This window comes from Mirounga angustirostris, unplaced genomic scaffold, assembly GCF_029215605.1.
Source record: "Mirounga angustirostris isolate CCGP_5_RB_7025 unplaced genomic scaffold, mMirAng1.0.hap1 SCAF_10, whole genome shotgun sequence".
Taxonomy (NCBI): Eukaryota; Metazoa; Chordata; class Mammalia; order Carnivora; family Phocidae; genus Mirounga; species Mirounga angustirostris.
The window spans coordinates 21,485,516-21,513,481 of record NW_026991718.1 but is presented as its reverse complement, the minus strand read 5'-3'; the positions used below and the strand labels follow the sequence as shown (position 1 = coordinate 21,513,481).

At 52.7% G+C, this 27,966-nt stretch overlaps 1 protein-coding gene across 8 annotated transcripts; it reads right to left on the bottom strand.

Moving 5' to 3' along the window:
* Positions 1 to 4,634: 4,634 nt before the first annotated feature.
* On the bottom strand, positions 4,635 to 27,966 carry CAD (carbamoyl-phosphate synthetase 2, aspartate transcarbamylase, and dihydroorotase). Of its 8 annotated transcripts, XM_045884268.3 has the most exons (46): positions 27,620 to 27,966; positions 27,227 to 27,366; positions 25,217 to 25,346; positions 23,997 to 24,139; positions 23,683 to 23,824; positions 23,322 to 23,493; positions 22,929 to 23,114; positions 22,635 to 22,747; positions 22,161 to 22,306; positions 21,759 to 21,890; positions 21,387 to 21,620; positions 21,033 to 21,254; positions 20,641 to 20,829; positions 20,259 to 20,383; positions 19,954 to 20,084; positions 17,334 to 17,446; positions 16,645 to 16,889; positions 16,193 to 16,439; positions 15,727 to 15,825; positions 15,313 to 15,537; positions 15,053 to 15,235; positions 14,625 to 14,843; positions 14,165 to 14,332; positions 13,208 to 13,390; positions 12,967 to 13,071; positions 12,298 to 12,537; positions 11,973 to 12,054; positions 11,614 to 11,780; positions 11,291 to 11,455; positions 11,018 to 11,149; positions 10,630 to 10,831; positions 10,048 to 10,238; positions 9,799 to 9,939; positions 9,480 to 9,581; positions 8,931 to 9,027; positions 8,630 to 8,680; positions 8,294 to 8,338; positions 8,020 to 8,189; positions 7,834 to 7,908; positions 7,058 to 7,270; positions 6,767 to 6,892; positions 6,417 to 6,572; positions 6,230 to 6,331; positions 5,927 to 6,021; positions 5,766 to 5,818; positions 4,635 to 5,137 (listed from the first exon to the last, which is right to left on the bottom strand). In XM_045884268.3, the coding sequence occupies exons 1-46, from the start codon at positions 27,699 to 27,701 to the stop codon at positions 5,118 to 5,120; spliced, it is 6,699 nt and encodes a 2,232-aa protein (XP_045740224.1). In that variant the 5' UTR covers positions 27,702 to 27,966; the 3' UTR covers positions 4,635 to 5,117. The 8 variants fall into 8 exon arrangements, with proteins under 8 accessions (XP_045740224.1, XP_045740222.1, XP_064428032.1 ...); XM_045884266.3 differs by having other exon boundaries at positions 4,635 to 5,818; XM_064571962.1 differs by having other exon boundaries at positions 4,635 to 5,818; positions 8,940 to 9,027.

Here is a 27,966-nt window from a genome sequence, read left to right as displayed (position 1 = left end):
CCGTCCCTGGTTTGAGCCCCAGGGCCATCCCATCACCACCTGGCCAACACCTTCCAAGGGGTGATGGGCAGTGGGGCAGAGTCTGAGCCGATCATAAATGGTCCTACAAAGTGGGCCCTGTTGCTAGGACCAGCCGGAGAAAGTGGGCGGCGAGATCGCGCAGGAAGGAGGGGCCCAGGGTGGCCAGAGCCTGTGCCTCTCTCCTTCAGCCCCGCACTCCCTGCCCTCTCTCTGCCCCAGGGCCCCTCACGGCTCTCTGGCTACAGCATCCTGAAGCCCTGGGAAGCAGCCCCCTCTGGGCCTGCAGAAGCTCACCCGAGAACGGGTCTCCTCCCTGTCAGGGCTGACCCTCTGCACTAGGCACCAGCGTAGAGGCCATGGTGGCCACCCCAGGAAGGGCACATCTCATGGCCGCTCGTGGGCCATTCCCCTCCTCCCCTCCTGAGCCAGAACTTCCACTCCCTGTGGGAGACTTCCTGGTCAATTCCCAAGTGGGTGCCTCAGGACGGGAGAGAAGGCAAGTGGGGCCATCAACACCGTCTCCCACCCTAGCTTAGTACTATGCTCCTAGGGGGAGGCTGTAGGTTCCTTGAACAAGCCAGTTTCCATTCTTAAAGGGAAACAAAAGCTTCCCAGAATAGAGCAGGAAAGCACTGTGTAGGGGGCTTCCAGGTGCACCCCTTCTGAGTTTTTGTCTCCAGTTTGGTGCTGTGCCCATGGCACCTGGTCCCAGGGATTTCTGCCTGACTTTCTGACCCAAACAGTCTGAACATTCAATCCCACTCTTGTTCTCTTTGGCTCAACCAAGACAGACTATAAATTTTAAAAGGACTGGAGCCAAAAACCTAAGGAGAAACAAAATGGAACCAAACCCAGGAAAGACAAGACAGAGCTCACCAAAACAAGCAGGTTTCAGGCCCTACACTAGCAAACTTGCTTTTCCTTGGCCCAGAGATCGCCTCCCTGTTCCGCTCCATCCTGCCCACCTGCTGCACCAGAGCAGGGTTCAGTTCAGGACTCGGTCACACAGGACTTCTGGGAAGCACAGGGATGGGGTGGGATTGCTCTGCAAATCACACACCCCTGGAGGGAAGAAGGCACTGCTTTCCGCATGTTTGCCTGACACTTAGTAGACACTCAATGATAACTGTTGGTGAAGGAATGAGTGGATGAAAAGATGGTAAACGAATGGGCGTGGGGTCATATAAAGCCTATAAAGTGCCATCTTTTTTTTTTCTTTTAAGATTTTATTTATTTATCAGAGAGAGAGCACAAGTAGGGGGAGCTGCAGGCAGAGGGAGAAGCAGGCTCCCCACTGAACAGGGAGACCGATATGGGACTCAATCCTGGGACCCTGGGATCATGACCTGAGCAGAAGGCAGAAGCCCAACCAAATGAGCCACCTAGGCGTCCCAAGTGCCATCTTTTCCTTTGAGATTTTATTTTTAAGTAAACTCTACACCCAGCGTGGGGCTCGAACTTACAACTCCCAAATCAAGAGTCGCATGCTCTACAGACTGAGCCAGCCAGGCGCCCCTATAAAGTGCCATCTGAGTCCTCAGGCTCCCAACCATAGGCCAAGGAGCCAGCGCCTTACAAGCTGACTCTCCAGGGCAGATCTGCAGCAGCATTTGGTGGTAACTAACCCGGTGCCTCTCTAGGAGGAAGTAATCAATATTGCCAGAGTCCCTCACGGTGGGTGACACGCCTCTCCCCTGGTCTTGCCCTGCACATTGCTTCCCCACCCCTACCACAAGCTCACGATGTCCGTCTTCCCGTTGAACCCCACTCGGTGACCCTTTTATGACTCTCCTGAGGATTCATCACAGCTTTCCCAGCCTTTTCAGGACTCTCTCTGGTCCTAATGCCACACCCCTTGCCTCTTGGCAAATGACCTCAACTTCTAGACCACCAGTCCCTCACGAAGCCCATGAAATGTGGTGTCTATCTTACAGCCACAAAGCATCAGAGTAACTACCATGACCAAGTCCCTGCCTCAGACTTCATTCTCTTTGACCTACTGCAGGATCTCAGCTGCTGATACCTCACCCCAGACGTCACACACCTGCAACTCTGGGACTCCTGGAGGGCTTTCTTCTGAGTTCTCCGCCCCTTTCCGAGATTCTGCTCATTTCTCCTTGCTCTCATTCTCCTGGTGAACTAATACAGAGGTACATATTTAAAGAGCTTCGATTACCTTTATTTATTTTTGTTTTATTTGTGAGAAGGGGGAGAGAGAGTGAGAACACATGAGCAGGGGGCAGGGGCAGAGAGGCAGAGGGAGAAGCAGACTCCCCACTGAGCAGGGAACCCAAGGTGGGGCTCAATTCCTGGATCCTGGGATCATGACCTGAGCTGAAGGCAGATGCTTAACCGACTGAGCCACCCAGGCGCCCCCTTTAATTACCTTTATGTTAATGATTCAGTCAACAAATGTTTACTGAGCCCCTGCTATGGGCTCAATACTTTTGGTGCTTGGGATATATTAGTGAGTAATGTCCCTTATGTAATCACATATTTATCTTCGTCGCAGGTTGCCCTAACTCCCTAGCCTCATTATCTACATGACATCTCCATATATGCCCTACAGCAGCTGAAAAGTATCATGCCCAAACAGAATTCGTCCTTCCCTCTCCCAAACTGGCTCACTGAGCTGCATCAGTCCTCCTTCTCCCAATCTCAAGGTCCCATGCCATGGAGTCATTTTTTAGTCTTTCCTATCCTTAGTATTTTCACATTTCCTAACATCCATTCCTGCCTCTTAGTCCAGACCCTTTTCATCCATCACCTGCATTTAGTGCAGCAGTGTCCTAATTGGCTTCCCTGATGGTGGAATGGCTCCCATCCCCCATCTCTTCCATATGCTGCTGCCAGGTTAGTCTTCCCCGTTCCCCATGCGCTCACTTCTGGCACTCATTGTCTGCTCCACACCTCCACCAGCCCATGTCTCCCCCCCCAACCCCGCCCCCACCGTCCATGGGATATTGGGATATGTCTACGGGATATCGGGATATCACTACAGAATTACAGACACCTACCAGTGTTACACTGGGAACTCCCAACTCTGCCCTTTCCGCTAAAGCCCGAAGTTGCACCGACTTGCACGGTGGCAGCTCGTTAATAGTAACATGTGGGAATAGGACGAAAGTGGCCAAGTTCCAAGGGGAATGCCTACTTTGAGATTTTCTTCTTCACAAGCGTAGACAGTGAAGAGCTGGGGAAAATGCCTTTGCAATGATAATAAGGGAACACATTAGGTCAGACCTCTTTTCACAGAGGGGTATATCTAAAGGGTTCATCCAAAAGTAAAAGTAAAAAAGAATGTTAATATTTGTAAAGTGCTAGAACAGGGCTTGGCACATACTTAGAGCTATGTTAACTTAAAAAAATAGATCAAATTGCTTAAGTATTCAGGAGGAAAGGAGACCAGAAAACTTTTTTTTTTTAAGCTCTTTATAGTTAATGACAACCATATGGAGCGTATGAGCTTGTTTCTCAATGGGTGTGGAACAACCTTAGATACAGACATTTTGGTTAAAGCACTGTTTTTATTTCTTGCGGATAGCTTCATTTATTTACCAAGGTACTGAGATCTCATTTCTGGTTGTAGGGGAAAGAAGTTTATTCAACTTAGAGCTGTGTTATGATTAGGAGAGCCAAAGAAAGGAACAGAGCAGGAACACCTCCCACCACTTAGCAACTGAGTAGAATGTGTGTGCTGGTTGGCAGCAAACGCTGCTTCCACTTGAGGACTAGGCTCTCCGAGTTCTGTGGGAATCTGTGTGTGACAGATTCCCAGGTACTTGGGAAAATAATCCCTTGACTTGTTTGAATAACCTCAGAAGGGTAACTGAAGCTCTAGAAAGGAGAAGCCTTCTATAAGTGGTCCTCTTTTCCAGCCAACAAAGTTCTCTGGGCCCCCGAGGGAGAACTTGTCAGGGTCAGGGTCCAGGAAGCCTAGAAGGGTTAACATTAGCAGGGCAGGAGAGGTCTCAGCTCTCCAGGAGCAGATGGCTTTATACCTAGTCCCACCCTTCTTCCAACAGTACCTGCGGCTATGAATTCCTGTTTCTGTTGGAACGCACACCCAAACCTCTTGGTCTGGTCTGTCGCTCTGAACCCCAACAGTACAAAGCAGGGGCGCTCAGCTGGGTCTGGGTGTAGAGCCCCTCAGTGCTGCAGACACAGGATTCCCACTCCTGTGTTCAAGCTGTGCTAGCAGTAAGATTCTCCTCCCATCCAACCTGCCTGAGCCTGTCCTTTCCTTGGGCAACAGCCCAAATCCCATTCCACAGACAAGGTCCAGGTTTGTGCTGATCTCTCTTCTGAAACCTGGCTCCCCAGATACCTTAGACTTGTTCTCTGCTTGTTCAGATTTGTGTGGCTTTTCTCTCACCCTGGTTTTGGATGCCCCTTAAAGCTGGAGATGATGTTTTCCTTTTCGTTTTACTAGAAAGATGGGTTTGAAGTCAAGCGGTCCTGTATATGAATCTTAGCTATGTGATGTTGGGTAAGCCACCCAGTAACTTTTCTGAGCCAGTTTTTGCATCAGTAAAATGGTTAGAAAGCTGATATAAGTTTACATGAGAATATGTGAAGGTTTGTGCTCACATCGTTTTCAGAAAACGAGTTCCTTCTTTCCTATCCTTGTAACACGCTAATAGTTCTGTGGCTTCTTCCTGAGTGATGCTGGTGCAGTCTGGACCATCCTGAGCCAGCATGTGGCAGTCCAATCTGTAGAAGTCACTGAATGCCTTACCAGTTAAGAAGCCTCAAATGATCCTGTTCATTCTTGTACTCCCATTACACATGGTGCTTTGTACTCGGTGTGGAGGCGGGGGTGGTAAGTAAAGTCTGCTGGATCAAGAAATTTCTTTAATGCTACTAAAGTTCATGGAACGGAATGGAAAAGCTCACATACTTTGTATGATCCACAGAAGCCCTGACCTGCAAAGACACATGAGCTACTGCACCCCAGTCTCCAATCCCAGGGTTTCCAAGCCAAGCGCTCTTCAGCCCTCCACGGTCTCCGAAAGTCCAGTGTCAGCCAGAGGCTCCCAAGGAGAGTAGGTGGGAGGAGCTCCTAACAGTGACGGCAGATGAACTCCAAGGCCACCTCAGCCACTGAAGGAGAGGACTAAACACACAGACGGGAGAAGAATAAAGGCCTCACCAGGCAGGACCCTGTAACTCGTATCAGAATTTTGAGTGCAAATTGAGGAAAGACGGCTGCACAGGGACCCGGGCAGCGCAGGACCCAGAGAGCACCAACACAAAAGCACAGTCCAGCTCAGACCCCGAAGAGCCACGGCTCTGAAAATGCAGCCAGAGCGAGGGCCCGCCCAGCAAGGCTGCTCTTAGATTTGATAAACTGTTCTCAATTTCCAGAAGAAAGCCCTGCCCATGACATCTGGCATCCTATGCTGAAGCCAGGATACATGCGAGGAAGCAGGCACTTACAAGCAGCTTAGCTATTTATTTAGTCAGTAGAAAAATGACTTTACAGGTTTGCGGTGCAGTAAGGGAGACGGGGCCCCACTCTCATGCTAGCGCACTCCGGTCCAGTCCGGTGCCTGGCGCACGGTCTGCAGGTGCGCCTGTGAGCACATGAGCTATCTGGATGCCCCAGAGCATCTCCTAAGTGTGCTGCCCCCGTGGGGGGCACCGATTTCGGGCCCAGCGGCTAGGCCTGACAAGAGTCTGAGGAGCCAAGCCCTAGAAGCGGCCCAGCACAGTGGCTAAGAGAGCCATGCGTATGTACATGCCGTTCTCGGCCTGGCGGAAGTAGGCTGCTCGGGGATCCGAGTCCACCTCCACGCTGCAAGAGAAGGAAAACGGTTGGCACACAGCCCCCAAGGCCTGTCTGGAACCAGGTGCCCTCCCACAGCCAGCCCCCAGCATAGCCTCCACTTTGAAGCCGTGTCACCTTATCTCATTGACTCGAGGCATTGGGTGCATCACCACCATCTTCTTCTTGGCCCGCGTCATGATGTGGGGAGTGAGGATGAACTGGCCAAAGCACTGTGAGGCGACAGGGGCCCTGTCAGCACCTCAGGGCTGGGGTGGCCGTGCAGCCACAAGCCTGGGATCCTCCAGGGTCCCCTCCTCACCCACACTCAGTTATCACGACCAAGAGGCCCAATCAAGCTCCTGGGGCCCCGCCTTCCCAGCCACTAGTCTGGATGCCCCGCAGCTCCAGCCCTGGCCTCCCCTCCACCGTGGCACTCACAGCTTCATACTCCTGGGTAGAGTCGAAGCGTTCCTTCTGGATTCGAGTCATGTAGAGCACATCAGTGTCGGGCAGTGCTTCCTCAATGCTCTCAAATTCCTCCTGGAGGGCGAGGTCGAGCCAGAGTGCATGCAGTGCCGGGCCCTCACTGCCCAACCACATGCCCCGTGGCCTCCCAGGGTCTCACCTGCTTGGTGCCACGGGCCGCCACAAAGGCCCGCACGTTGGGTGGCATGCGCAGGCTGGGAGGGGCCACATAGCGCAGGCTGACACGGTACTGGGTGAGCAGGCAGGCCAGAGAGTGCACGGTGCGCCCATGCTTCAGATCCCCCACCATTGTGATCTAGGGGAGGAACGCGATCACCAAGAGGGCCCCCAGACTGAACACCTGCACCCCCGTTTCACAGCTTGCAGTCTCAGGAGCAGGACGGAGGCTTCCCTGCTGCAGCATGCCTCGGAGCAGAGACGGTTCTTCCCAACGGCCTCCCTCTCCAGACCTTCCCCAAGCAGGCCTCCAAGCCCTGCCACGACCCTCACCGTCATGCCATTGACAGTCCCAAGCTCTTCCCGGATGGTGAAGATGTCCAGCAGGGCCTGGGTGGGATGCTCTCCGACCCCATCCCCAGCGTTAATCACTGGCCTCCGGCAGTGCTTGGCTGCCAGCTGCGAAAACAAGGAGAGCCCTGTCTTCTGCAACTCAGTGGCCCCCACTCCCGGCCTGAGTCCCACTCTTCCTGGGTCCCCTTCCCCGTCCGGCCCAACCAGACACTCACAGTCATGTCCCTGGATCCACCCTACTCCCCCGTCCCAGTGCGCTGCTGGCCTCACCTCCACCGCTCCAGGTTGGGGATGCCGAAGCACGACGACGTCGGCGTAGCAGCTCATGGTCTGCACGGAGTCAGCCAGGGATTCGCCCTTCTGGACCGAAGATGTGGCTTCCGAGAAGCTGAGCACAGCACCCCCAAGCCGGGCCATGGCCGCGGCAAAGGAGCTGCTGGTCCGCGTGCTCACCTCGTAGAACATGGAGGCCATCACCTTCCCCTGGCAGGAAGGCAAGATTTGATGTAAATGTGGGTGCTCATCTTGGGGAAAGCACGGCTGCGGCTTGCTTCCCCCACTTACACAGGAGAGGTACTGAGAGAACCCCTCCCCTCCCCTGGTTTGCGGCCCCTCCCCGCAAACCTCCTCGTGACCTGTCCTGACCTTGACGTTTCCATTAGTGTCACACGGAGCTAAAGGCTCCGCTTCCAACAAAACCATGGGTAAGTATCTGAACCAGATACTTGTTCTCTGGGGGAGAAGGAAATACCCCAGTTCTGTCCCATGAATCCACCTGCATAGACCAAGTGACCAGATTAAGTAAGCTGATACACTGGTGCTCAGGGCCTTGTAAGTCAGCTAACTACTGGTCAGAGGAGAGCAAACGTGGGGGTTGGGGGGCCTAGGGCAGCCGGACCTTCCAGAGTAGAGAAGGCGGAGTAACTTATAGTGGAGGGTTTAAACTCACAGGAAGGGACCTATGGCAGGAGAGGGAGATCCCTCTGATCGCTGCAGAGCCCTGCTGACAGGGTCCTGGACCCATAACCCACAGCCCTGACCCTGACCTTGAGTATGTCGAGGCTCCGCTCCTTCTGTACCATCATACGCAGCGTGTGTGCCACATTGAACAGGTGAGACATCTAAGAAAGATCCCCAAGTCAGCTGGAAAGGCGGTGGCCCCCAGAGGTCCTAGCCCCAACTTTCCAGATTCTCAAAGCTCTGGGTGTCCCCATCCGCTCTCCCCCAGGCACCTGATCCTTGGTGAATTGCTGGACAGACAGGATATGTTGACCCACTAATGAGTGCAGCAGGGGTGAGGTCTGGGGGTGCAGCAGGCCAGGGGTCCCCAGGTTCTGGGGTGACGCCTGTCTGGGTACTGGTGGTGGAGGGTAGCAGGTGCCATCGAGAGTTCCCATCAGCTCTGCAGTGAGGGACGGGGCAGAAGAGGTGGGTCAGAGGGTTCCTCCTACACAAGCCAGATGAGACAGGTCCCCGAGGTGAGCGTGTGTTCCAGGGGAGTCTCACCTGGCTCAGCTGCCTTCCGAGAGGACTTTTCCTTTGGCTCCTCAGCTACAAACAGGGCAACGGGACAGATGTAAGCCTGCAACTAAGGTCTGTGAAGAGCCTCCATTTCCCCACACTCTGGATCACAGTGTCTGTGTTAAACCAACTCACACAACAGTAGCTGTAGCAGGTTAGGGGCAAACAAGAAGGACCAGCAGCCCGGGGAACACACAAGTGACTTCCCACGGGGGCTGCTGTGTGTGAGCAGTGGTGCCCTCCCAGGGCCCTCCCAGGAGGCAAAGGGATCCTAGGCAAGGGGAACGGCCAGGCTCACACCAACCAACAACCTGGATTTACCCCACGTCCTGCTGCCCCGTGGGATCCCAGCTCCCGGGCGGAGGAACACAGCTGCCCACAACAAGAAAGGGCCGTGAGAAGCTGTGGGGTGCCTACCTCACGCTGGGCAGACTGATTTAGGCAAAGGAGAGTACAGTGGATCAGACTAGGATGAGGGGATGGCCGGAAGGACAGGGTAAGTGGACCAAAGTGACCCCCGTCCATCAGCGACACTGGGGGGGAAGAGGAGCCTGTCCCTCCCTACACATCTCTTAAGTCCAGATGGCCCCGTCCTCCACATATCACAGGACCTCCCTCTTACCTGGCAGACCTGGATCGGAGGCTCGGTGGATTCTGGGTGGCAGGTGGAAGCGGCCATCGGGAAGCCCTGGGACGGCCCGGCGGGGCCTTTCAGGCGTCTGGAGAGACACAGGTCTAGAGTTTTGAAAAGTACTGACCCAACTCTTTCTCAAGTTCAACCCCTCAAGAAAAGCCAAACTGCTCACTGTCCACAGTGAGAATGGAATGGGTCCCAGTCTCCGTCACCTCCCCCTCTGGTCCATCCTTCTGCTACACTGTCCTTGACAGAGACAGACAAACTAGTCCCATGACAGGCGCCCAGATAAATCTCTGGTTGGGTTAATAAGGGGCCTGTTTCCCCTAGTTAGGTAACCTCCTAAACTGGGAGCTGATTCTATGTTATGCAGCAGACAAAGAGGTAGGAGGTGGAAATTTTAAGTGTCAAGTGCAGAGCCTTCCACCTTCTAAACCACCAATGCAACCATCTGTGCCGTTAGCCCTGTCCCTGGCTGTACCCCCCAACATCCCCCAAAACCCCCCCACCCCCCCAGGCCCGAAGCACTGCAGATACCGTGGTTATCTCACTGGTGGCAGGGGCTGGGGGCACAAGCTGGGGAACAGCCCCCTGAGGCCACTTGCGTACATCCTGTCCATAGCCCGGGGGCACCAGGACCTGCAGACGGAAGGCAGGAGCAGACGAATAAGCAGGGGGCACAAAGCCAGACTGAGACCCTACAGGAGTGGAAGCCAGCAAAAAAAAACAAACAAAAAACAAACACCCGCCTCAGGGCAGCTGGGGGTGGTGGTGGCACCACAGAGACGTGCCAGGGCAGGAGGACAATGGGACCGAGGAAGTCACTACTGGGATGGGGCTCGCGCCACATACATACCTGCCCGTCGATATAGGCCACCTCCCCTCGTAGGACCACACGGCGGACGGTGCCCTTCACCTTCTGCCCTTCAAAGGGTGTCCAGTGGGCCTTGGAGAAGGGCATGTGGCTGGGGATGGTCCATTCGTGCTCCAGATCCACCTGCCCAGAGACACGGGTTATGCGAGGGTAGGGCCACACCATGGAACAGAGCCGCAGGCTGCAGAGTGCATCGCCGCCCCGCCCCCCGCCAGGCCCACGTGCCCACACCTCCACGTAGGTGTCCTCCTGAGGGGGCAGGTGGAAGATCCGGCGGGGATTGTGGTGCAGCCGCTGCAGCAGGTCATCCAGACTGAGCCGGCCCTCGCTGACTGCCGTCAGCAGCAGTGGGAGCATGGTCTCCAGCCCCGGGAAGCCGGGGGGAGGCCTGGGCCCACACTTCTCCTCCAAGGTGTGGGGGGCTGGGAGGGAAGAGAGCAGCCCCGTCAGGCCCGATCACCTCCCCATCTGGGAAGTCACACAGGCCACCAGGACTGCACTGCCTCCCTAGCCCCGATGCTCATCTCTTCAGGTTACGTGGCAAACAGTTGTAAACTGGGGCGGCTGCCATCATTTGGGGACCAGCAGCACCTGTCACAGCCCAGGTGCTGAAGGACCAGCAGAAGGACCCACCTTCTCTTATTTATAATTTTACTCATGTGCTCATCAGTTCCTTTGGGGAGTATTTATCGAGCACCTGTCACAGCCCAGGTGCTGTGCTACACAGATCAAGTCCCAGTCCTCACGGAGCCTAGAGGCCCTGAGGTGGGGTGCGAGCCCTGCTGGGCAGAGATACACTGTGGGGCCTCTCACCATGGTCTGAGGCAAAGCAGTCGATGACAGCCATGTTCTCCCACAGGGCCTCCACGTCCTGGTGGGAGCCAAGCTCGGGCCGGACCTCGCCCTTCCCCGGCCCCAGGCGCTCCAGGTCATCGTGGCTCAGAAACAGATGGTGGGGCGCCACTTCACAGGTTACTGGCAGCCCCCGTGCCTTGGCGGCTTTAATCAGCAGGATCTGGGGTGGGCGGAGAGCGGGGAGATCTAGAGGAGGCCTCCCTCGTGCCCTGCCCCGCAAGGTCTCCGCATCCAAGCTCCCCTCCAGGAAAGTTACGGGGCAGGCAGGCGGAGGGTGCTGGCTCCACACTCCCCGCCCCCTCGTACCCAAGCAGGAAGGGCACCGGGACCTCTGGTGTACTCTCACCTCCTCCTTCCGGGCCACGTGACATATGTGCACTGAGCGCTGGGTCAGCTGGGCCACCATGAGGATGGCAGCCACACTCTGCCGCTCTGCGTGGGCCACGATGGGGAGGTGGGAGGGCCACGTCTCAAAGTGCTGGGGACAGAAAGAATTTAGTAGGGAGCGTGCAGAGCTCTCACGGAGCTCTTGACACTTCACTGCTGTTATCCAACTCTACGGGGTCCTCAAGCCAGGACGCACTAACTGGCTGCCTCCTCCCACAGGCCCGCTCCCTACCTCCATCCACTGGGCCACATTGTCCAGCCGAAGCTCAGAGAAGGTCTCGTTGAGGTAGAGCTTTAGCCCAGCAGCAGACCCGGCCACAGCACCCAGGGTCCCTGCGTTTTCCAACGAGGCTCCAAGAAATAAGGCAAAGTCACAGCGGGCACCAGCCTCTGCCAGCTGGAGAGGGTACACAGGAGACAAGGCCTTCTGGCATCCGTGCCGGCCTGGCACCAGGGGCCTGCGCCCCCGCACTTCTGCGAGGGGCAGGGGGAGGAGGGGTCTGGGAGGCAGGCAGGGACATCTGGGTCACCGTGAAGCAGGCGTGCAGGGCTCACCTTCTGGGCCAGGGCCAGGGCCGGCGCATCAATGATGGGGGGCCGGGTATTAGGCATGGCGCACACCATCGTGACACCCCCCGCCAGGGCAGCGGCGGTGCCCGAGGCGAAGTCCTCCTTGTGTGTCCCCCCTGGTTCCCGCAGGTGCACATGGATGTCAACCAATCCTGGGAGAACACGGACGTGGCAAGATTAGAGGACGGTTCAGAGACACAAAGGACATCAAACATATGAACCGGGTGGCAGGAAAAGCAGCAGCGACTGATACGAGTGAGAGGTGGTCAGTCAGGGGCACAGTGGGTCATGAGAGGAAAGAGCTCAGTGAGAAAGAGTCTGGCCCTCCCAAAAGATGCACTCACCTGGTAGCCGCACAAGCTTTTGGGACGTCATACAGTCGACGTGCACCTTCAAAGGAGGGGCTGGCCCAATCTGGCCTAGGGCCTGCAGGTGAAAACTGCGGTCAGCTCTCATTTGAGGGCATCCCGCGAGTTGTAGGTAGGGTCTGGGCTTTCCCATAAACCAGGCTCTACCCCTCTCTACCCCCTTCTCTCTCTCTGAAGCCACAAAGCCTGGTTATTTGCATGACTCCTTCATACTGAGATTTCCCAACCCACGACCACCCACTTCTCCCTCCTGCCCCATTAACACTGGCTGCTGGCCTCCCAGCACCCAGGCCCCAGTCACCTCCACAAACAGTTTGGTGCACTTGATATCAATGATGAGGGGCACAGAGAAGTCAGCGGCCAGGCGCCGGGTACGGTAGCCCTTGGTGACAAAGGAAGAGAGACGGCGGCCTCCAGCCCCGCGCATTGACAGGTTAATCACTAGCTCAAAGTGATTCTCAGCCAGTTGCTCCAAGATGCTTCGCTGCGGTGGGCACTCACCATCCACTGCCTCCTCAAAGTGCCAGTCCACAGCTGTTACCTGCGGCCCAGAGACAAGGTCAAGGGCTAACCTGAGCCTGGCAGGAGTCAGGAAGAACAGCCTAAAGGGAGGGGAGGTGGCCCAGGAACCCATGAGGAGGAGAATGAGGACCCACAGGGTGGGGACCAGGGCTGGCTCTATTTGGTACTGGCAAAGTGTATTTCTTGACACGGAAGATATCTACTCTATGGTTACCAAGGACTCTATGCGGTATGAGCCCACACTTATACACAGAGAAATAATATTCTGGAAGAAAATATACCAGAACATTAACAGTGGTAAAGAAACCGTAGGAGACTTTTTCCCTTGCTTTTCCGTATATTCTATTTGCTCTACGTGGAATACACAGGACCTGTGCAATGACAGTAAAAGCAGGGGAAGACAGAATTCTCTGGTACAACGTGGGGTAGGCTGCGGGCGCCCTGGTACCTTGACGCCGTGCTCAGTATAGAAGTCGGCGGTGCCCAGACTGGCGTAGAGGCTGTAGCCCAGGCTCTCCAGCAGCCGCACGGTGGGGAGCAGCTCACTTTTGTTCTGAACCAAGCAGAAGGAGGACGAAGTCGTGTCTCTCCCGTCTTCCACTTCAAGGTCAGCCCAGGCCCAGAGAGCCAAGGCCATCTGCCCCAGCCTCTCTGGGCAGCCCCCCAAACCCTGACGCTGGAGTCTGTACCTTATAGCTGCCAATGGTCAGCAAGATGTTCTTCTTGGGGATCTTAAAGCCAGTGCTTAGCATGGCCTTGAGGTAGGCCTCGCAGCGGCTCTCCCCAAAGCCAGCCACTTCCCCGGTGCTGGTCATCTCCACGCCCAACACCACGTCGGCACCCGCCAGGCGCGAGAACGAGAACTGAGGGACCTGAAAGAGCAGGAAGCGAGATGCCGAGCTCCTGGGCCTCAGCCAAATGGCAAGGTTAGCCTTCCCCGCCACTGCTCTATCAGTCCTCTGCTTCCCGAACATACTTTGGGTCTTCCCTCAGTTTCCACTCGTTATTCCTTTCCACAAGGCCTATTCCTTGGCCTTGGAACACTTCCTCAACAAGCTCAGTAAACCAAATATCCTGACCGTCCTTCAAGACTCAATTCAGGGGGTGCCTGGGTGGCTCAGTCGTTAAGTGTCTGCCTTCAGCTCAGGTCATGATCCCAGGGTCCTGGGATCGAGCCCCGCATCGGGCTCCTGCTTGGCGGGAAGGCTGCTTCTCCCTCTCCCACTCCCCCTGCTTGTGTCTCTGTCAAATAAATAAATAAAATCTTAAAAAAAAAAAAAAAAAGACTCAATTCAGGCACCAGCTCTCCTCCTGGGCCTTTCTAGGTCACCCCTTTTGGAAGTGGCATCTCTTGTCTGTAAACTCGTTTCGCATTTTATTCTTCTCTCTACTACGCAGGTTTATCATGGCCTGTTATAGAAGCAAGCTGTTTTTGGACCCAACTTCCCTTGCCTCCCATCACTGGAATATGAGCTCCTAAGGGACAGAGACCATCCTATCACCCTTATGGCCCAGTGATGCCTTGTCTACAATAGCTGCTTGGTTTACGTGTTGACTGACGTATTACGTGAGCGGTAAGTGAAAGCTCTCCCACTATTTGTCTCCTTGCTTGTGACTTCTAACCTCAAGGTTTCAATCCTCCGTACCTTTACCCCCACGACTCCAGAGCCAGTCATGAGCCCCACAGGTTCCACTTCTTCCCCCATGATGACCCGTGTGGCCAATGCTACTAGGTCCACACCTAGTGTCTTGGAGACGAAAGGGAAGGAGCGAGAGACACGCACGTTGCATTCGATGACTTTCAGCTGGTCGTCCTGGGGCAGAGAGGGACTAGTCAGGCCTTCCGCAGTATGGGCTTACGGATGCTATTCCACTGACCTTGACTCTTCCCCTGACTTACCACTCTGTGGGTAATCAGTCTGGAACAGGGGTCAGGGTAACTGACGGTCACAAACCCTGACAACAATGCGGGCTCTATAGCTACCACCCCTTCCCTCCAGCTTCCGGGCCTACTCTGATGAGGGCAGGAGACAGTGAGCCTCGCGGGCACTGCGGCCCCAGAGAATGAGGAGGTGCTACTCCCTTCCCTCAGTGCCCTCTTACTACCTTGGCAATGAGCTGCAGATTGAAGGGTCCCGTGACCTGCAGCTCCTGGCCCACAGCGTGCACGATGGCTTTAATCCGCTCTAGGGTTTTGGCAGTGATGTCTTGTGGTGGGGTCACCAGCGTGGCATCACCTGAATGCACACCTGCATTCTCCACGTGCTCAGAGATGGCAATGGCTGCCACCATACCATCACGGGCCACAGCATCCACGTCAATCTCCTAGCGGGGATGCGAAGGCAATGTGATACAGGGCAGGGGGGCGATTTTCTTCCCCCACTTGCCCCAGGAGGCTCCCTTCCTTTGAGAGCCTTGGTACAACCCATCCTTCCCAGTCCACTGTGCCTACAAAGTGCTGTAGGACCAGAGAGGGGAGTTTCCACCAAGGCTGAGGAGCCTGCCTTCAGAGACTTCTTTGTCTGTGGCCCTACCTTGGCCTCCTGGATGAACTTGGAGATGACCACGGGGTGCTCCTTGGAGACGGCTGCCGCACTGCTCAGGAAGCGTTCCAGGTCCCCGTCAGTGTAGGCCACATTCATAGCAGCGCCGCTCAGCACGTAGGAGGGGCGCACCACGCAGGGGTACCCCACCGTCTGGCAGAACTGGCGAGCAGACTAAGGGTGCAGCTGGGTTGGTCACACTCACCCATGACCTCATCCAGCTCCCAGCCCCCCACCAGGCCCCAGCCCACCTCTAGTTCACTGAGCTCCCTCCACTGAGGCTGGCTGATACCGATGGTGTCCAGGAGCCGAGAGAACTTGAAACGATTCTCAGCTGAGTCGATGGCTTCAGGGGAAGTGCCCAGCACGCGGCACTGTTGCCGATGCAAAGCCATGGCCATGTTGTTGGGCAGCTGCCCGCCCATGGATAGGATCACGCCTTCAGGGTTCTCTAGCTCATAGATGTCCATCACCACCTTGGTGCAAGAGGAGAATCGAGTGGAGGTGGCAAGTGGTCAGGGATCTGAGCTTTCCTGCTCACTGCTCCTCACCCTCTACCCACTTCCCCTCAAACCCCACAAGTTCCAAAGAATCTTAGGTCAGCCAGCCACTCCCATGTGACCCTGGCCACCCAGGCTAATGAGCAGTCTTCATACTCCTCTCACCTCAAAAGAGATCTCATCAAAGTAGAGTCGGTCACACATGTCATAGTCAGTACTGACTGTCTCTGGGTTGTAGTTCACCATGATGGTCTTATACCCCATCTGTGATAGAGAGGGAAATGAGATTTAGCTAAGAGGTGGGAGGAAGAACATAGAAAAACTAAGGCAAAACCCCTACTTCACCTCAGCTTTCTCTGAAATGGATGTAAGGGACACCTGCCTTGGGAGGGAAGTAGGGCCAGCCCTGTAGGTATCAGAGAAGTAGGTACAAAGTGATGGAGAAAAGACACATGCCCTGTGAGAGGCACAAGATGGCCTAAGGGGAGGGCTCCCCCCCCGACCCCCTCCACACCTCCCAAAGTCCTAAAATAAATATAAATGTAGCAATTAATAGAAAATGCCAGGATAAGTTGGGCGAAAGGCAATTGCTGGAACTGAATGGAACAGTAAAGAAAACAATATGAAAAACCTTTCGGAGCTGCCGGATGCAGCCCACGGCACACCAGTCAAATTCAACGCTGGAGCCTATTCGGTAGACGCCAGAGCCAAGGACCAGGACGTGCGGTGTTCGAAAGGTGAGGTCATGGGTGGTGCCCCAGTATGTCAGGTACAAATAATTTGTCTGGGCTGGCCACTCGGCTGCAACTGTGTCGATCTGTTTCACTGCCGGGCAGATCCCCAGTTCCTGACGCAGCTTGCGAACAGCCAGCTCTGTGCTGAAGGAGAAGGGTCAAAAACATAGCCCTGGGAGTGGGGCGTGGACTAAGTAAAGAAGTGAGATCCTGGGGCAGGGAACTGAGAGGCAAATATCCCAGGGACGAAGGTCAGAAGCCTACAAAGCTCCCTCCCAAGGGCCCCTCACTAGTACAAAGATTCTCTGCCCCACATCCTCAGCCCAAGGCCCTCACCACCACCTCTAACCTCAGAACTGCAAGGGCAATCTGCTTGTCTGAGAAGCCAAGGCGCTTGGCCTGGTGCAGCAGGTCTGGGGGCAAAGGCTGTCCACGATGCTGTTCCAGCAGCTGGGCGTGTGCTATAATCCGCTTCATCCGGTGCAAGAACCAGCGGTCGATGCGAGTGAGTTCATAGAGCCGCGCCACCGAGTAGCCAGCCCACAGAGCAGCTGCCACCACAAAGATCCGCTTGTCCGTTGGCGTCTCCAGCTCCTAATAGGGAGGGCAGGCAAACGGATATGGAAGGACTGTGGAGAGGGAGATGTCCGAATGTTACGCAAAATATTCCGAATCTACTTTTAGCATCTAAAAAGCCTGAGAGCACGAGTACCTCACTGTTTTAGGAAAGGAAGCTGTGGAAAAGGAACCAGAACCAAAGCTCTGTGATCGCAAAAACCTGTATGCAAATCTTGGCTCTGCCTCTTTCTGGCTGTGCAGAGAGTGTATTAGCAAGTTCCACAAGCTCTCTAGGCCTGTTTCATTGTCCCTGGAAACAAGAATACATCCTCCTATGATAGAGGAGACGAACCACAAAATTCTCAGCAACATGAAAACACAGCAAATGTCCAGTACCGACTGCTCTACTAGTGGTAACAAGTCCGTGGGCTGGGGGCAGAGGCGGTCCATTTCATGGGCCAGGGGAAGGGAGCCACTTACCATATCACTGACCGGCTTTACCGTGTGATCAAAGCCCACACAGTTCTCATCCACCATGCGAAGAGCCTTCTGGAAGGCCTCCTCAAAAGAACGCCCAATGCCCATGACTTCACCTGGAGGAAGAGGATGTAAGGACTGAGGGCCTGGAGCCAGGAGATGCTGCCCAGAATTTCTATGATTTAGTCAAGTCTCTGGGAGGTTCTTGGGATAAGTCCCATGGTGGTGGTATGTATGGTGTTTCATTATTGAGGAATCTTAAACGGAAGTTCCTTTACTTACAATTTTCATGTCTTGTATTTATTAGAGACCACGGAATTAAAATGCCTAAAATGGACACAGAGATACTAGAACACTACAGTTTATCACAGTGGCCCAACCCCTGACGGTTATCCGGTTATTTGCTTTATTCCTATTGTGACACTATCTGGGATCTGTCTCATCCTTTCAAACTTCTCAATAGTCTGGATAGTAAGATGATCCCACTACTCTTTGAATCCATCCAGAGGTAATCATGTTTTACAACTCTTATTTTAAAGTATTTCTTCCTGGACTTTTTTCAAATGTGTTTTACACATGGTTGTAGAATAACCATGTGTAAATAGTATGATTTCTAACCTGCTTTTTCTCTCATCATAAACTTGTTCCCACATTGCTATGTGATCTTATTACCAGCCGTTTAACTTCCCCTAGCTTTGAAGTGTTTATCCTTCTAAGTGAGCCTGTGATGTCTTTAGGGCTTTGGATTATCTCCTTAGGATAAATTTTCAGAAGTGCAGGGGCAATAGATAAAGCCTTTAATAAATATTACTTGCTTCATAGAAGTTTGTGTTTTATAATACACCGTGTAAGTTTAACCACCTTCTAAGAAATATATACAATTATTTTAAACAATTTTTGCTCAAAACAAAAATACTACCTCATTTTAAACAGATTTCGATTTACTAATAAAAGGGAACTCCCTTGTCTACAACTTTCCAGGTTTGCTTATTGATTTCCTCTTCCATAAAGTATTGTAATGTCCTCTGACAATTTACCCTAGGGTCTTCAAGTATTTCTTACCAATTATATTTTTCTATTTACAATCCTAATTGTTTCTTTAAAAGAACTTTAAAACTTTAAAATGCTAATAGTAGTGTTAGGGAAGTGGATGATAAGTGATTTTATGCAATTCCTTTGTAATATGGTTATATTATAAAAGTGTTGATTTTGGGCAAAAGAGCAACCTGCCATATTTGTATATGCATGCATAGGAAGATTCTGGAATCATATATATACCCAAATTAATCTCTGTGTGACATGATTATAGGTGACTACTCTTTTTTGGTTCAACTACATTGCTAATTTCTTAATGGTTCATGTATCTTACTTATATAATAGAAGTCACAAAAAGTTATCAAAGATCACATTCTAAGAATACTTGAATAAGACGTAAAACGTTTAAATGTCTCATCTGGGAATCAATCTTTCTCCTATTTTCAGTCCACTTCTTTTTACCAACAACTTAATTATGGCTTCATTCCCATGTTTATTATAATTTTCATATAACAGAAATTCATCTCCAGAAGGAACAACTTGGCAGTCTTGTATGATTTCTAAAAATTCCAAAATAATATCTGAGCTTACTTAGACTTGCTTGTTGAAAGGCTAGCATTGCTCTTAATGGAAATTTGGAACACAATGAAATGCTCTTATCCATAGCTGGAAGCACTGTGGTATGTGAAACGCTTGCTTTGGCTGAAATGTTTTAGAACAGTCTAGATAGAGTGACTTAAAAGGACACAGGGAAGCATGTTAACTCAATTCCAGCACATTCGACCACCGCCTGGATGTTGACCATTACACCCAGTCATTTTCACTGCTACATTTCCTTGTTTTTATGAAAAAGGTCTCAGATGTCCTGCTCTGATCTTAAACGTTGGGTTAAAAAAAAAAAAAAAAATTTGGTGATGGTGGCAGAAAGCGCCTGGAGGAGGAGATGGGCAGACGCCGGCTGCCACTGCACTGACTTGGATAGAGAAGGGTTCACAGAACAGCAGGTCTCACTTCCCCGAAGCATCAGTATTTAAATTCGCACAGAGAACAAACTGTCACTGGCATTAACAGCCTAGTGATGAGACCATGGGCAAAATGCAATGCAAGGCTGTGGGTAGAGTTTCACGAAGCCAGTCTCGCCAACAACAGGCAGCAGAGTGTGACAGAGGTGCGTGTAACTAGCGACTGGATCTAGTTTTCTGTTCTTGGCTCTACCCTCTCCTCAGCCTCATCACTTTCCTTCTGCGGGCACCTCAGTTTACTCATTTGTAAAGCGGGAGAGATGAGCTAGTCTGATGGCTATCACCCCATCCCCGAGATTCTGACACGCCCGCCATCTGGGGAGTGGAGGTGGCATGTGTGTTCTGGCACAGATTTCCAGATGCCTTTAATTCCCACTCTTGATGAAGACTACTGGATTTGAAACATCCCTGTGAGTTCTGAGAATCCCTGTTCCCAAGCTACTGCTAATAACAGCATCTGAAAGGCTATGCCAGGGAACTAACTCTATGACATTCTAGATTCTTAGGACTGCTGGGATCCCAGAGAGTAACCCGGGGAAGGGTCTCTGGGGGTGTGTCTCTCTCACCGACGCTCTTCATGCAGCTCCCAATCTTTGTGCTGACACGGAGGAACTTGCTGAGGTCCCAGCGAGGGATCTTCACCACACAATAATCCAGGCTGGGTTCAAAGGCTGCTGTTCCCCCCGTCACGGAGTTCCTGGGAGCCATCATGTGGAGGTGCCAGGACAGAGTGGGAGATGTAAAGAGTGAGCTTCCAGATAGCTTCCTCTGTCCCCACACATTCAAACCAATGTCCTCTTCATAATCCCTGTCCCATGAATGTCTTCTTCAGCTCCCCTCCCCCTCTCTGATCTTTTCCCCACCCTCGTACCTGAGCTCAGGCAGAGAGATGCCCAAAGCTAGTTTGGCTGCCACGTAGGCCAGCGGATAGCCTGTGGCTTTACTGGCCAGGGCGGAGCTGCGAGAGAGCCTGGCATTCACTTCAATGATGTAATACTGCAAAGAGAGAGAGACAGGAAGAGAGTGTTACCAGGTAACTGGCCCAGAAGGCCTACCTGAGGGAGATATCAGTAGGGCCAGAAAACAAAGCCCTCTCTGAAGGGACAGAGAGCAGAAGCACCACCCCCATCCCAGTCCAACCCTACCAGAGACAATCCTGACTTCTACTCCAAGGTCTGTAGGGTCAAAAGGCCCCAAAGTTACGGACGGGGGTCCAAGAGCTAGAATATCAGCTCCAGGGCCTAGAGTCTCACCTGCTCAGACTCAGGGTTCAAGGCATACTGCACATTGCACTCCCCAACGATTCCAAGGTGCTGGGTCACCTTGATGGCGGTCTGCCGCAATAGCTGGTATTCCCTGTCATTCAGCGTCTGGCTTGGGGCCACCACTATGGACTCCCCAGTATGGATGCCCAGTGGGTCCAGATTCTCCATGTTACACACCTGTGAAGGGAAGGTCCCATGGAGGTCCGTGCCAGAGGGAGGCAGGAGAGGCAGGACACTGCATCCCAGGGCCCTGTGACTTCTGGTGAGACCCCACCGCAGGTCTCAGGGACACCGAACCCTCAAAGATCTCAGCCCTGGGCTCTGCTCTTACTACAGCTCATACTGTCCGACGTTACTCCCGTCCCGCCTCCGTTACTCACCGTGACACAGTTGCCGTAGGCATCTCTCACCACCTCGTACTCAATCTCCTTCCATCCCTTCAGGGACTTATCGACCAGCACTTGGCTGGTATGGGCAAAAGCCGGGGCCACAAGAGCAGAGAGCTCCTCCCTGTTAGAGGCAAAGCCAGAGCCCAGGCCACCAAGGGCAAAGGCCGCACGCACCAGCACGGGATACCCCAGCCGCTCAGCAGCTGCCTGGGCCTGCAAGGAGCAGAAGAGATGCACAAACAGATCAGACCTCGACTGCTTGCTGCACAGAAGGTGCCTGGCCCCACAGAAAATAAGATACAAAGACAATGACACCATTCCACCGTCCCCCAGTCACCCTCGAACCTGTTCAAGAGAATTGGCCGCCTCACTGGGGGCCACGTGCTCTCCAATCTCTGCCATCCTGGAGGCAAAGGCACGCCGGTCTTCCGTCAGTTCAATGGTCTCCACAGGTGTGCCCAGGACCCGGACCCCATACCGAGCTAACACTCCAGCCTTGGTCAGCTCCACACCACAGTTCAGAGCTGTTTGGCCTCCAAAAGTCAGTAAGATTCCATCTGGGCGCTCATTACGGATCACCTGAGGGAGGAGAGGAATAAGCATTAGGACCTTGGGAGTCCAGAAAAGAGGATCAAAGAAGTTTAGAACCCAGAATGACCACAGGATCCCCCTACCCACGTGGGTCCCCTCCTCAGTCCAGCCTTACCCCAGTCATACCTGGGTCACGTAGTGAGGTGTTATGGGAAGGAAATAGACCTTGTCAGCCAGACCCTGGGAAGTCTGCACTGTGGCAATGTTGGGGTTGATCAGCAACGTCTGAATGTTTTCCTCCTTCAGGGCCTTAATCGCCTAGGAGGACAAAAATGGCCAATCAGCCTCGCCTGCAGAAGCAAGACTATCAATGGTCTTAGACCACCAGAGTGTCTCTTCTCTCCCTCCCTGTGCTCTCAGTCCCTAGTAACCAACTCCTATTCCTCAGCACCTCACCTCTCCACACATTCCCCAGATCTCCTGGTTCATTCCCACCCTACAACCAACGTTCATGCCTCAGCCCTCTCCTCAAGACTATCCATTCCTAAGGTTCACACACCCAGAGAGGCAGGGATAGACATGCTTTACCTGAGAGCCTGAATAGTCAAACTCTCCAGCTTGGCCAATGGAGAGGCCCCCGGAGCCCAGGATCAGAACCTTTCGTGGTGGGGGAAGCCCAGAGCCTGGGGTGGGAATTCCAGGTGGACAGAGGCGCTCAACCAGCCGCTCTCGAACTGTGGAGGCAAAGAAAGTCATAGAACGTTAGAGCTGAACGGGACCTGAGAGATCACCTACCTTAACCCCCTCCTTTTACAGAAAAATCCAAAACAAGTCATGCCTCTCATGAGTAGCAGAGGCAGGACGAAAACCCAGGACTCATGACTCTGGAGCTCCTTCCCACAGAAGAGGCATAAATAATCATCGTGGCTTGGTTGCTTTCCCACCCCATCCCCTTAAGCTCCCAAACATATCTCAGTTTCCTGGGGCACGTCCATCTTATGCCCATCCCAGAGCCAACCCTACTCTTAGTTCTCCACAACCTGGGTCTACTCAGGTGCTTACCTGTCTGGCCCCCAGGGTTCCCAGCTGTGGCTTCTTTCACAGTTTCCAGAAAGATATCAAAAAGCAGCTCCATATCTGAAGGACCAGCTTGGTGCTCTGGGTGAAACTGGACACTGTTGAAGAGACAGGATCACGAAACCTGCCATCATCCCTGCCTTGAATTGGCAGTCTTGGGAGTAGGTAGTGGGATAGATGACCGGGGCCCATTACTGTGCTTTACTTTTTGATCTTCAAGACCCTGGGGCTTCCAAGCTGTAGAAATTCAGTCACCCTGCCAGAATCACCCAGACCCACCTGAAGAATGGCAGGCTGTCGTGTACGATGCCTTCATTGGAACGATCATTGGCGTTGGTAAAGAGAGGAAGCCAGCCTGCTGGCAGCGAGTCTGTTTCCACAGCAAACCCATGGTTCTGGGATGTCAGAAAGCAGCGCCCAGAGCCCACCAGCAAGCATGGCTGATTGTGGCCTCGGTTCCCATATCTGGAGATGGAAGCACACTGAGTCACTGGCCCCTCTCACCCCCCACCCTTCACCACTTTACCAAACCCAGCTTCTGTTGAGCTCAGCACCCTCAACCGGCCCCTGCTCCTGTTTCAACACTAGCCAATACCAACTCTATTCCCATCCCCAAGACTCCCCACCGCTCACATCAGTAGTTCGGGCCCTTCCTCTCCCCACAAGTCCCACCTCATCTTGTATGTCTTGGCCCCAATGGCTAAGGCCAACAGCTGGTGTCCCAGACAGATCCCGAAGACAGGTCGGGGATTAGGCTCAGATAAGACACGGCTCAGTGTGGATACCACACTGGGATAGGAGGCAGGGTCACCAGGGCCATTACTCAGGAAGACACCCTCATACTCTGGAGTGGGCAGAAAAGATGATGTCAAAACCAGTAGTTTAACCAGAGAGACACACTTGCAGCCCTTACCATCAGAGCAAAAGCCCTGATCTCTGTCTCCTTCCCTGCAACTTACAGCAACTAGACCAAGGGACAGATCTTCCGCCCATGCTGCCTGTCTGTAGCCCTGTACACACCCCAGCTACTCACCCTGGCTGTCTAAGGCGTGGTCCCACGGTACCACAGTGACCTCAGCACCACGCTGACACAGGCATCGGATCTGATTATACTTGAGGCCACAATCCAAAGCAAGGATCCGAGGGGCGCCCCCTGCATTGAACACCCGTGGAGCCTGAGGAATAAAGGGTAACGGTTGGCAGCTGTGATCAGTGAGGACAGATGAACACACACCAACCCCTGCCTTTGAGGCCTCTTCTGATTTGCCCTCAAGTGGTCACCCCAGTTACAGACAGAATAAAACTACCGTGCTATGCTTGCACTGCTCTCCCACTCTACCTCTGTACCTTAATTGAGACCTCTGGCACCAGGGGGCGGGCATTGGGGTCCAAGAACGGCAGGGCTGAAGGCTCTGTCCCATCCTGGACCAGCTTTCCCAGCAGAGACCCTTGCTCTCGCAACTTCTTAGTCAGTTCCCGAGTATCCACTCCTGTCAAAATAGCACTCTCTCAGAGATCACACTCGCTCAACTCAGTCATGCATGAGGTTAGACTTTCAGGAGCACTGCATTCCAGAATCCTGAGTCACACACAGCTGTTCTAGGGGCATCAAAATTCTGGGCCATCCTGATGGAAGTACACTACCATGAAGTATTCTTGCTAAAAATATCACATCTGAATTGAACCATGACTTCTAGATTTGTTTACAGAAAATAATACCAGGAGACAAAGAAAATGCTAAACAACACTATCGGAACATAATCAACAAAATGCAGATTGTGGGATACTCTAAAGGAAAACTGACTTGCTTTTGTCAAATGGGTTATAAGGTCCATTGATCAAAGGGACATATCAACCAAATGCAATACACGGACCTTAGATCCAGATTCAAGTAAGCGGTAAAAATCATTTAGATAATAGAGAAAATTGTAAACATTGCCTGGATTTTTGATATTAAGGAATTACTGTTACTTTTTTGTTTTATTTTAAAGATTTTATTTATTTGACAGAGAGACACAGCGAGAGAGGGAACACTGCAGGAGGAGTGGGAGAGGGAGAAGCAGGCTCTCCGCTGAGCAGGGAGCCCAATGTGGGGCTCGATCCCAGGACCCTGGGATCCTGACCTGAGCCGAAGGCAGACCCCTAACGACTGAGCCACCCAGGCGCCCCTACTGTTACTTTTTTAAAGGTACAATAATGTTATCATGGTTTTGTTTTAAAAAGGATTCCTGATTCCTTTTTCACAGACAATGAACTATTTGTGGATGAAATGATACAGTATCTTGAGATCTGCTTCGAAAAAATGAAGGGGTTCTAGTTGTAGTGGTGAAGTAAGTTTAGTCCTGAGTTAATGATTACAGAAGCTGGGGGATCATTATATTATTTCTTCCCATTGGAGCGAGAGCTCAGTTCCTTCTCCAACCTGCAGACCCCAATGTAAATTTTCCAAATCCGATACATTCTATTGCAACCTTGGACTCAAGGCCCAAGAGTGCACAAGAGACTTCTCGATTCTTCCCATCCAGGCACCTGGGCTCTGCCCAGGTCCGGGCAGGCTCACGCCGTACCTTGCAGGCCGGGTACGCCATGTTGTTGCAGCCACCGGTGCAGGGTGCGGGTGGCACTCCAGTGGCTGGGCGTGGGGCAGCACTCTCCCACCACCAGTCCTGCCACGTGGATCCCTGAGGATTCAAACCACTGTGGACAGAAGGAAGAGATCGTGAGGAGCCCAGGGCCACAGATCTTCCTATCTTCTTTTCCCACTGTACAGCAGGCGCCCTACACTTCAGCCACACTGAAAGACCCGGCAATTCCTTGAACACACCCAGCACCTCACGCTTTTGTCCTTTACCAACAATGCCGTTCGCCATGTGAAACACTGAATACCAGGCCCTCGTTAATAACTGAGAGTGAGCTTTTCCTTTCCTTCCTTTCCTTTTATCCAAAACGGAGATTATAAATCCCACTTCTGTGAAGATACCGCCTCCTCACCCCTGGCAGTTTGTGCCTCTTCCTTAGGGTTCACCTAAACTCACTTTATTTCCACTGTTCTTGCTATTTACATTGTATATAAACATGTTTGTGTGTCTCCCCATCACAGAACTATGAATACCTCAGGAACAAGGTGCCCGACACATAGTAGCAGTCAACAAACATTTACCGAGTGCCCACTCAGTGCCAGGCATTGTAATAGATGTTGGGGGAGGAGCAGTGAGTAGGCAAAAAGACAAGGTCCCGGTCTTCACTAGGTTAATTTGCTACTTAAGAAGCCTGAAAATTAACAAAGCAACATGCAAATAAACAAGATCGTAATTACAGAGTACGATGAAAGCAGAATGTAAGATAGATGCACAATACCTTGTTAAATAAAAATAAAGGTTTAAGGTACAACACTAGGCATGATTATGCCCCTCCCCCCCCTTAGTAGGGGATTTTCATTAAAAAAAAAAAAGAAAGCTAACACAAGTTTGCTACCCAATACATAAGCATTTAATAACTAAATAGAGAACTCGGTCATCTACGTGGGAGGGGATGGCATATCGAAGTCACATATGCTTAGTGGTACAGGTTTAAAAGATGATGGCCGTTTAGTGTTCTTTAGGGATCTGCAGGATAGTTTGGCAGAACCTTCCATGGCCATGGAAGACTCATCTGCGTATGGACCGGTGCATTCACAGCGCATGTGCCACAAACGCATCCATGGGGGACTGGAGGCTCTAGGAGGCCTTACTCACCCTGATTCTGTTAAGTGCCTCGATTTTGCAGGTTTATAAACGCTTATTTTGTCAGTGTGTCCACAGCTGACAAAGGTGAAGACTGCCATATGTTAACCAGCATACTGCGTTATAAACAAGAATGCAGTCTATTTACAGATTTGTGATGAGGACTGGTCCTTTCCAGGAATAACAAAGAGTGTCCCTTACCTAGAGTTCCCTCTCCTAAGAGTCAGGGTGAATTAAAGGCTCATTAAGCCTGGAAAACCAGGACAAAATGCATTTGGAGGAATACTCTACCTAGGCTGGGGTGGTTTCCACTATGAATTTGTTGATTTTTTTCATTAGTTGAACTGTCAGTGCAACTTAGTTTCCAAATTCCAGAGGAGGAGGAATAGGTGGAAGCTCACTGTGGGAGGAGACTGAGTTTTCTTATCTAGAGATAAGAACTCTACTGAAATGTGGCAAAAATGAGTCAAGGTAAGGAAAATAGGTTTAAAAGATTATCGACTTGACTGTTTGGTAGGTGAACTGGGACCCACTGTCACTGGGAAGGGTGTGACCCTAGCCTCCAGTCTCTTCCCACTATGTGTAATCTTAAAGCATTGCCCCCATCACACCACTCTGCTCCTAAAAAATCTTCACTGGTTCCTTACCAAAGCCCAGGTTCTTTGGCGTGGCTTCCAGCGCTCTGTGCCTCTCAGGGTATTCAAGCCCTGGGTGGGATTTAGCTTATCATTTCAGTGTGTGTCTATCTTTGTTCGCTCCAGGATGCCTAACTTAATGTCAATGTCTTCACTTGACTAACAGTTAATAATCATTGAATTGAAAAGGAAAGTAGAGAAAGCATTTGGGTGTGGCTACCTTACTGAGACCGAACTCATCCACTTCATCTGTGGGGATGCCATAGTTGCCGATCAGAGGATATGTCAGCACTAAGATTTGTGCTTTGTAGGAAGGGTCAGTGAGGGCCTCGGGGTAGCCGACCATGCCGGTTTGAAACACTGCAAGAAAAAGGCAGGGCTGGGGCTCGGGCAGGACACCCTTCACAACACTGCCCTGCGCGATGACAATGCCCCAGCGGAGGCTGCCTTGACCTTGAGGGATGAAAGAGGCTGGGATGGGGACAGGGATACCAAATGGGGGTGGGAAGGAGGGTATGCAGGCAGGAAAATGGCGGGTTTGGGCAGGGCAAGCTGGGCAGAGAGGGGCAGCAGAAAGTGGGATGAGGTCGGCAGCCGGCCCGAGCTTGCTTACCCACTTCCCCGGCAGTCGACACAGTGGCCCCAAAGGGCTGGCCCCGCAGGACCGACCCATCCTCCAACATCAGGGCCGCCATGGGAACGGAGCTCAGAGGCGGGGACGAGCACAGAGAAGCGGCAAGCGCAGCAAGCCCCAGCCGGTGCTGGAACCACGTGAGGTCGGCGCGCCAGGAGTCGGTCCACGTGGCTAACCGCGCCGGTGGCTGGAGCGCGGGCCGCGGAAGGCGCAGGAGCTCCAGGCGCGCTGGGCGGAGGCAGACTGCGGCGGCGCAAGGAGCCGGCAGCGTGAGGGGCGGGGCCCAGCACGTAAGGGGCGGGGCCAAGCTAGCAACAGCGTGACGG

Coding starts and splice junctions, on each gene's coding strand:
- CAD (XM_045884266.3), bottom strand. CDS start 27,701: ATGGCGGCCCTGATGTTGGAGGATGGGTCGGTCCTGCGGGGCCAGCCC. Junction 22,748..22,928: donor GACAGCCTGCCATTCTTCAG/GTGGGTCTGGGT, acceptor TCTCTTCAACAG/TGTCCAGTTTCACCCAGAGC. Junction 17,447..19,953: donor GAGCTGCATGAAGAGCGTCG/GTGAGAGAGACA, acceptor CTCTTCCTCCAG/GTGAAGTCATGGGCATTGGG.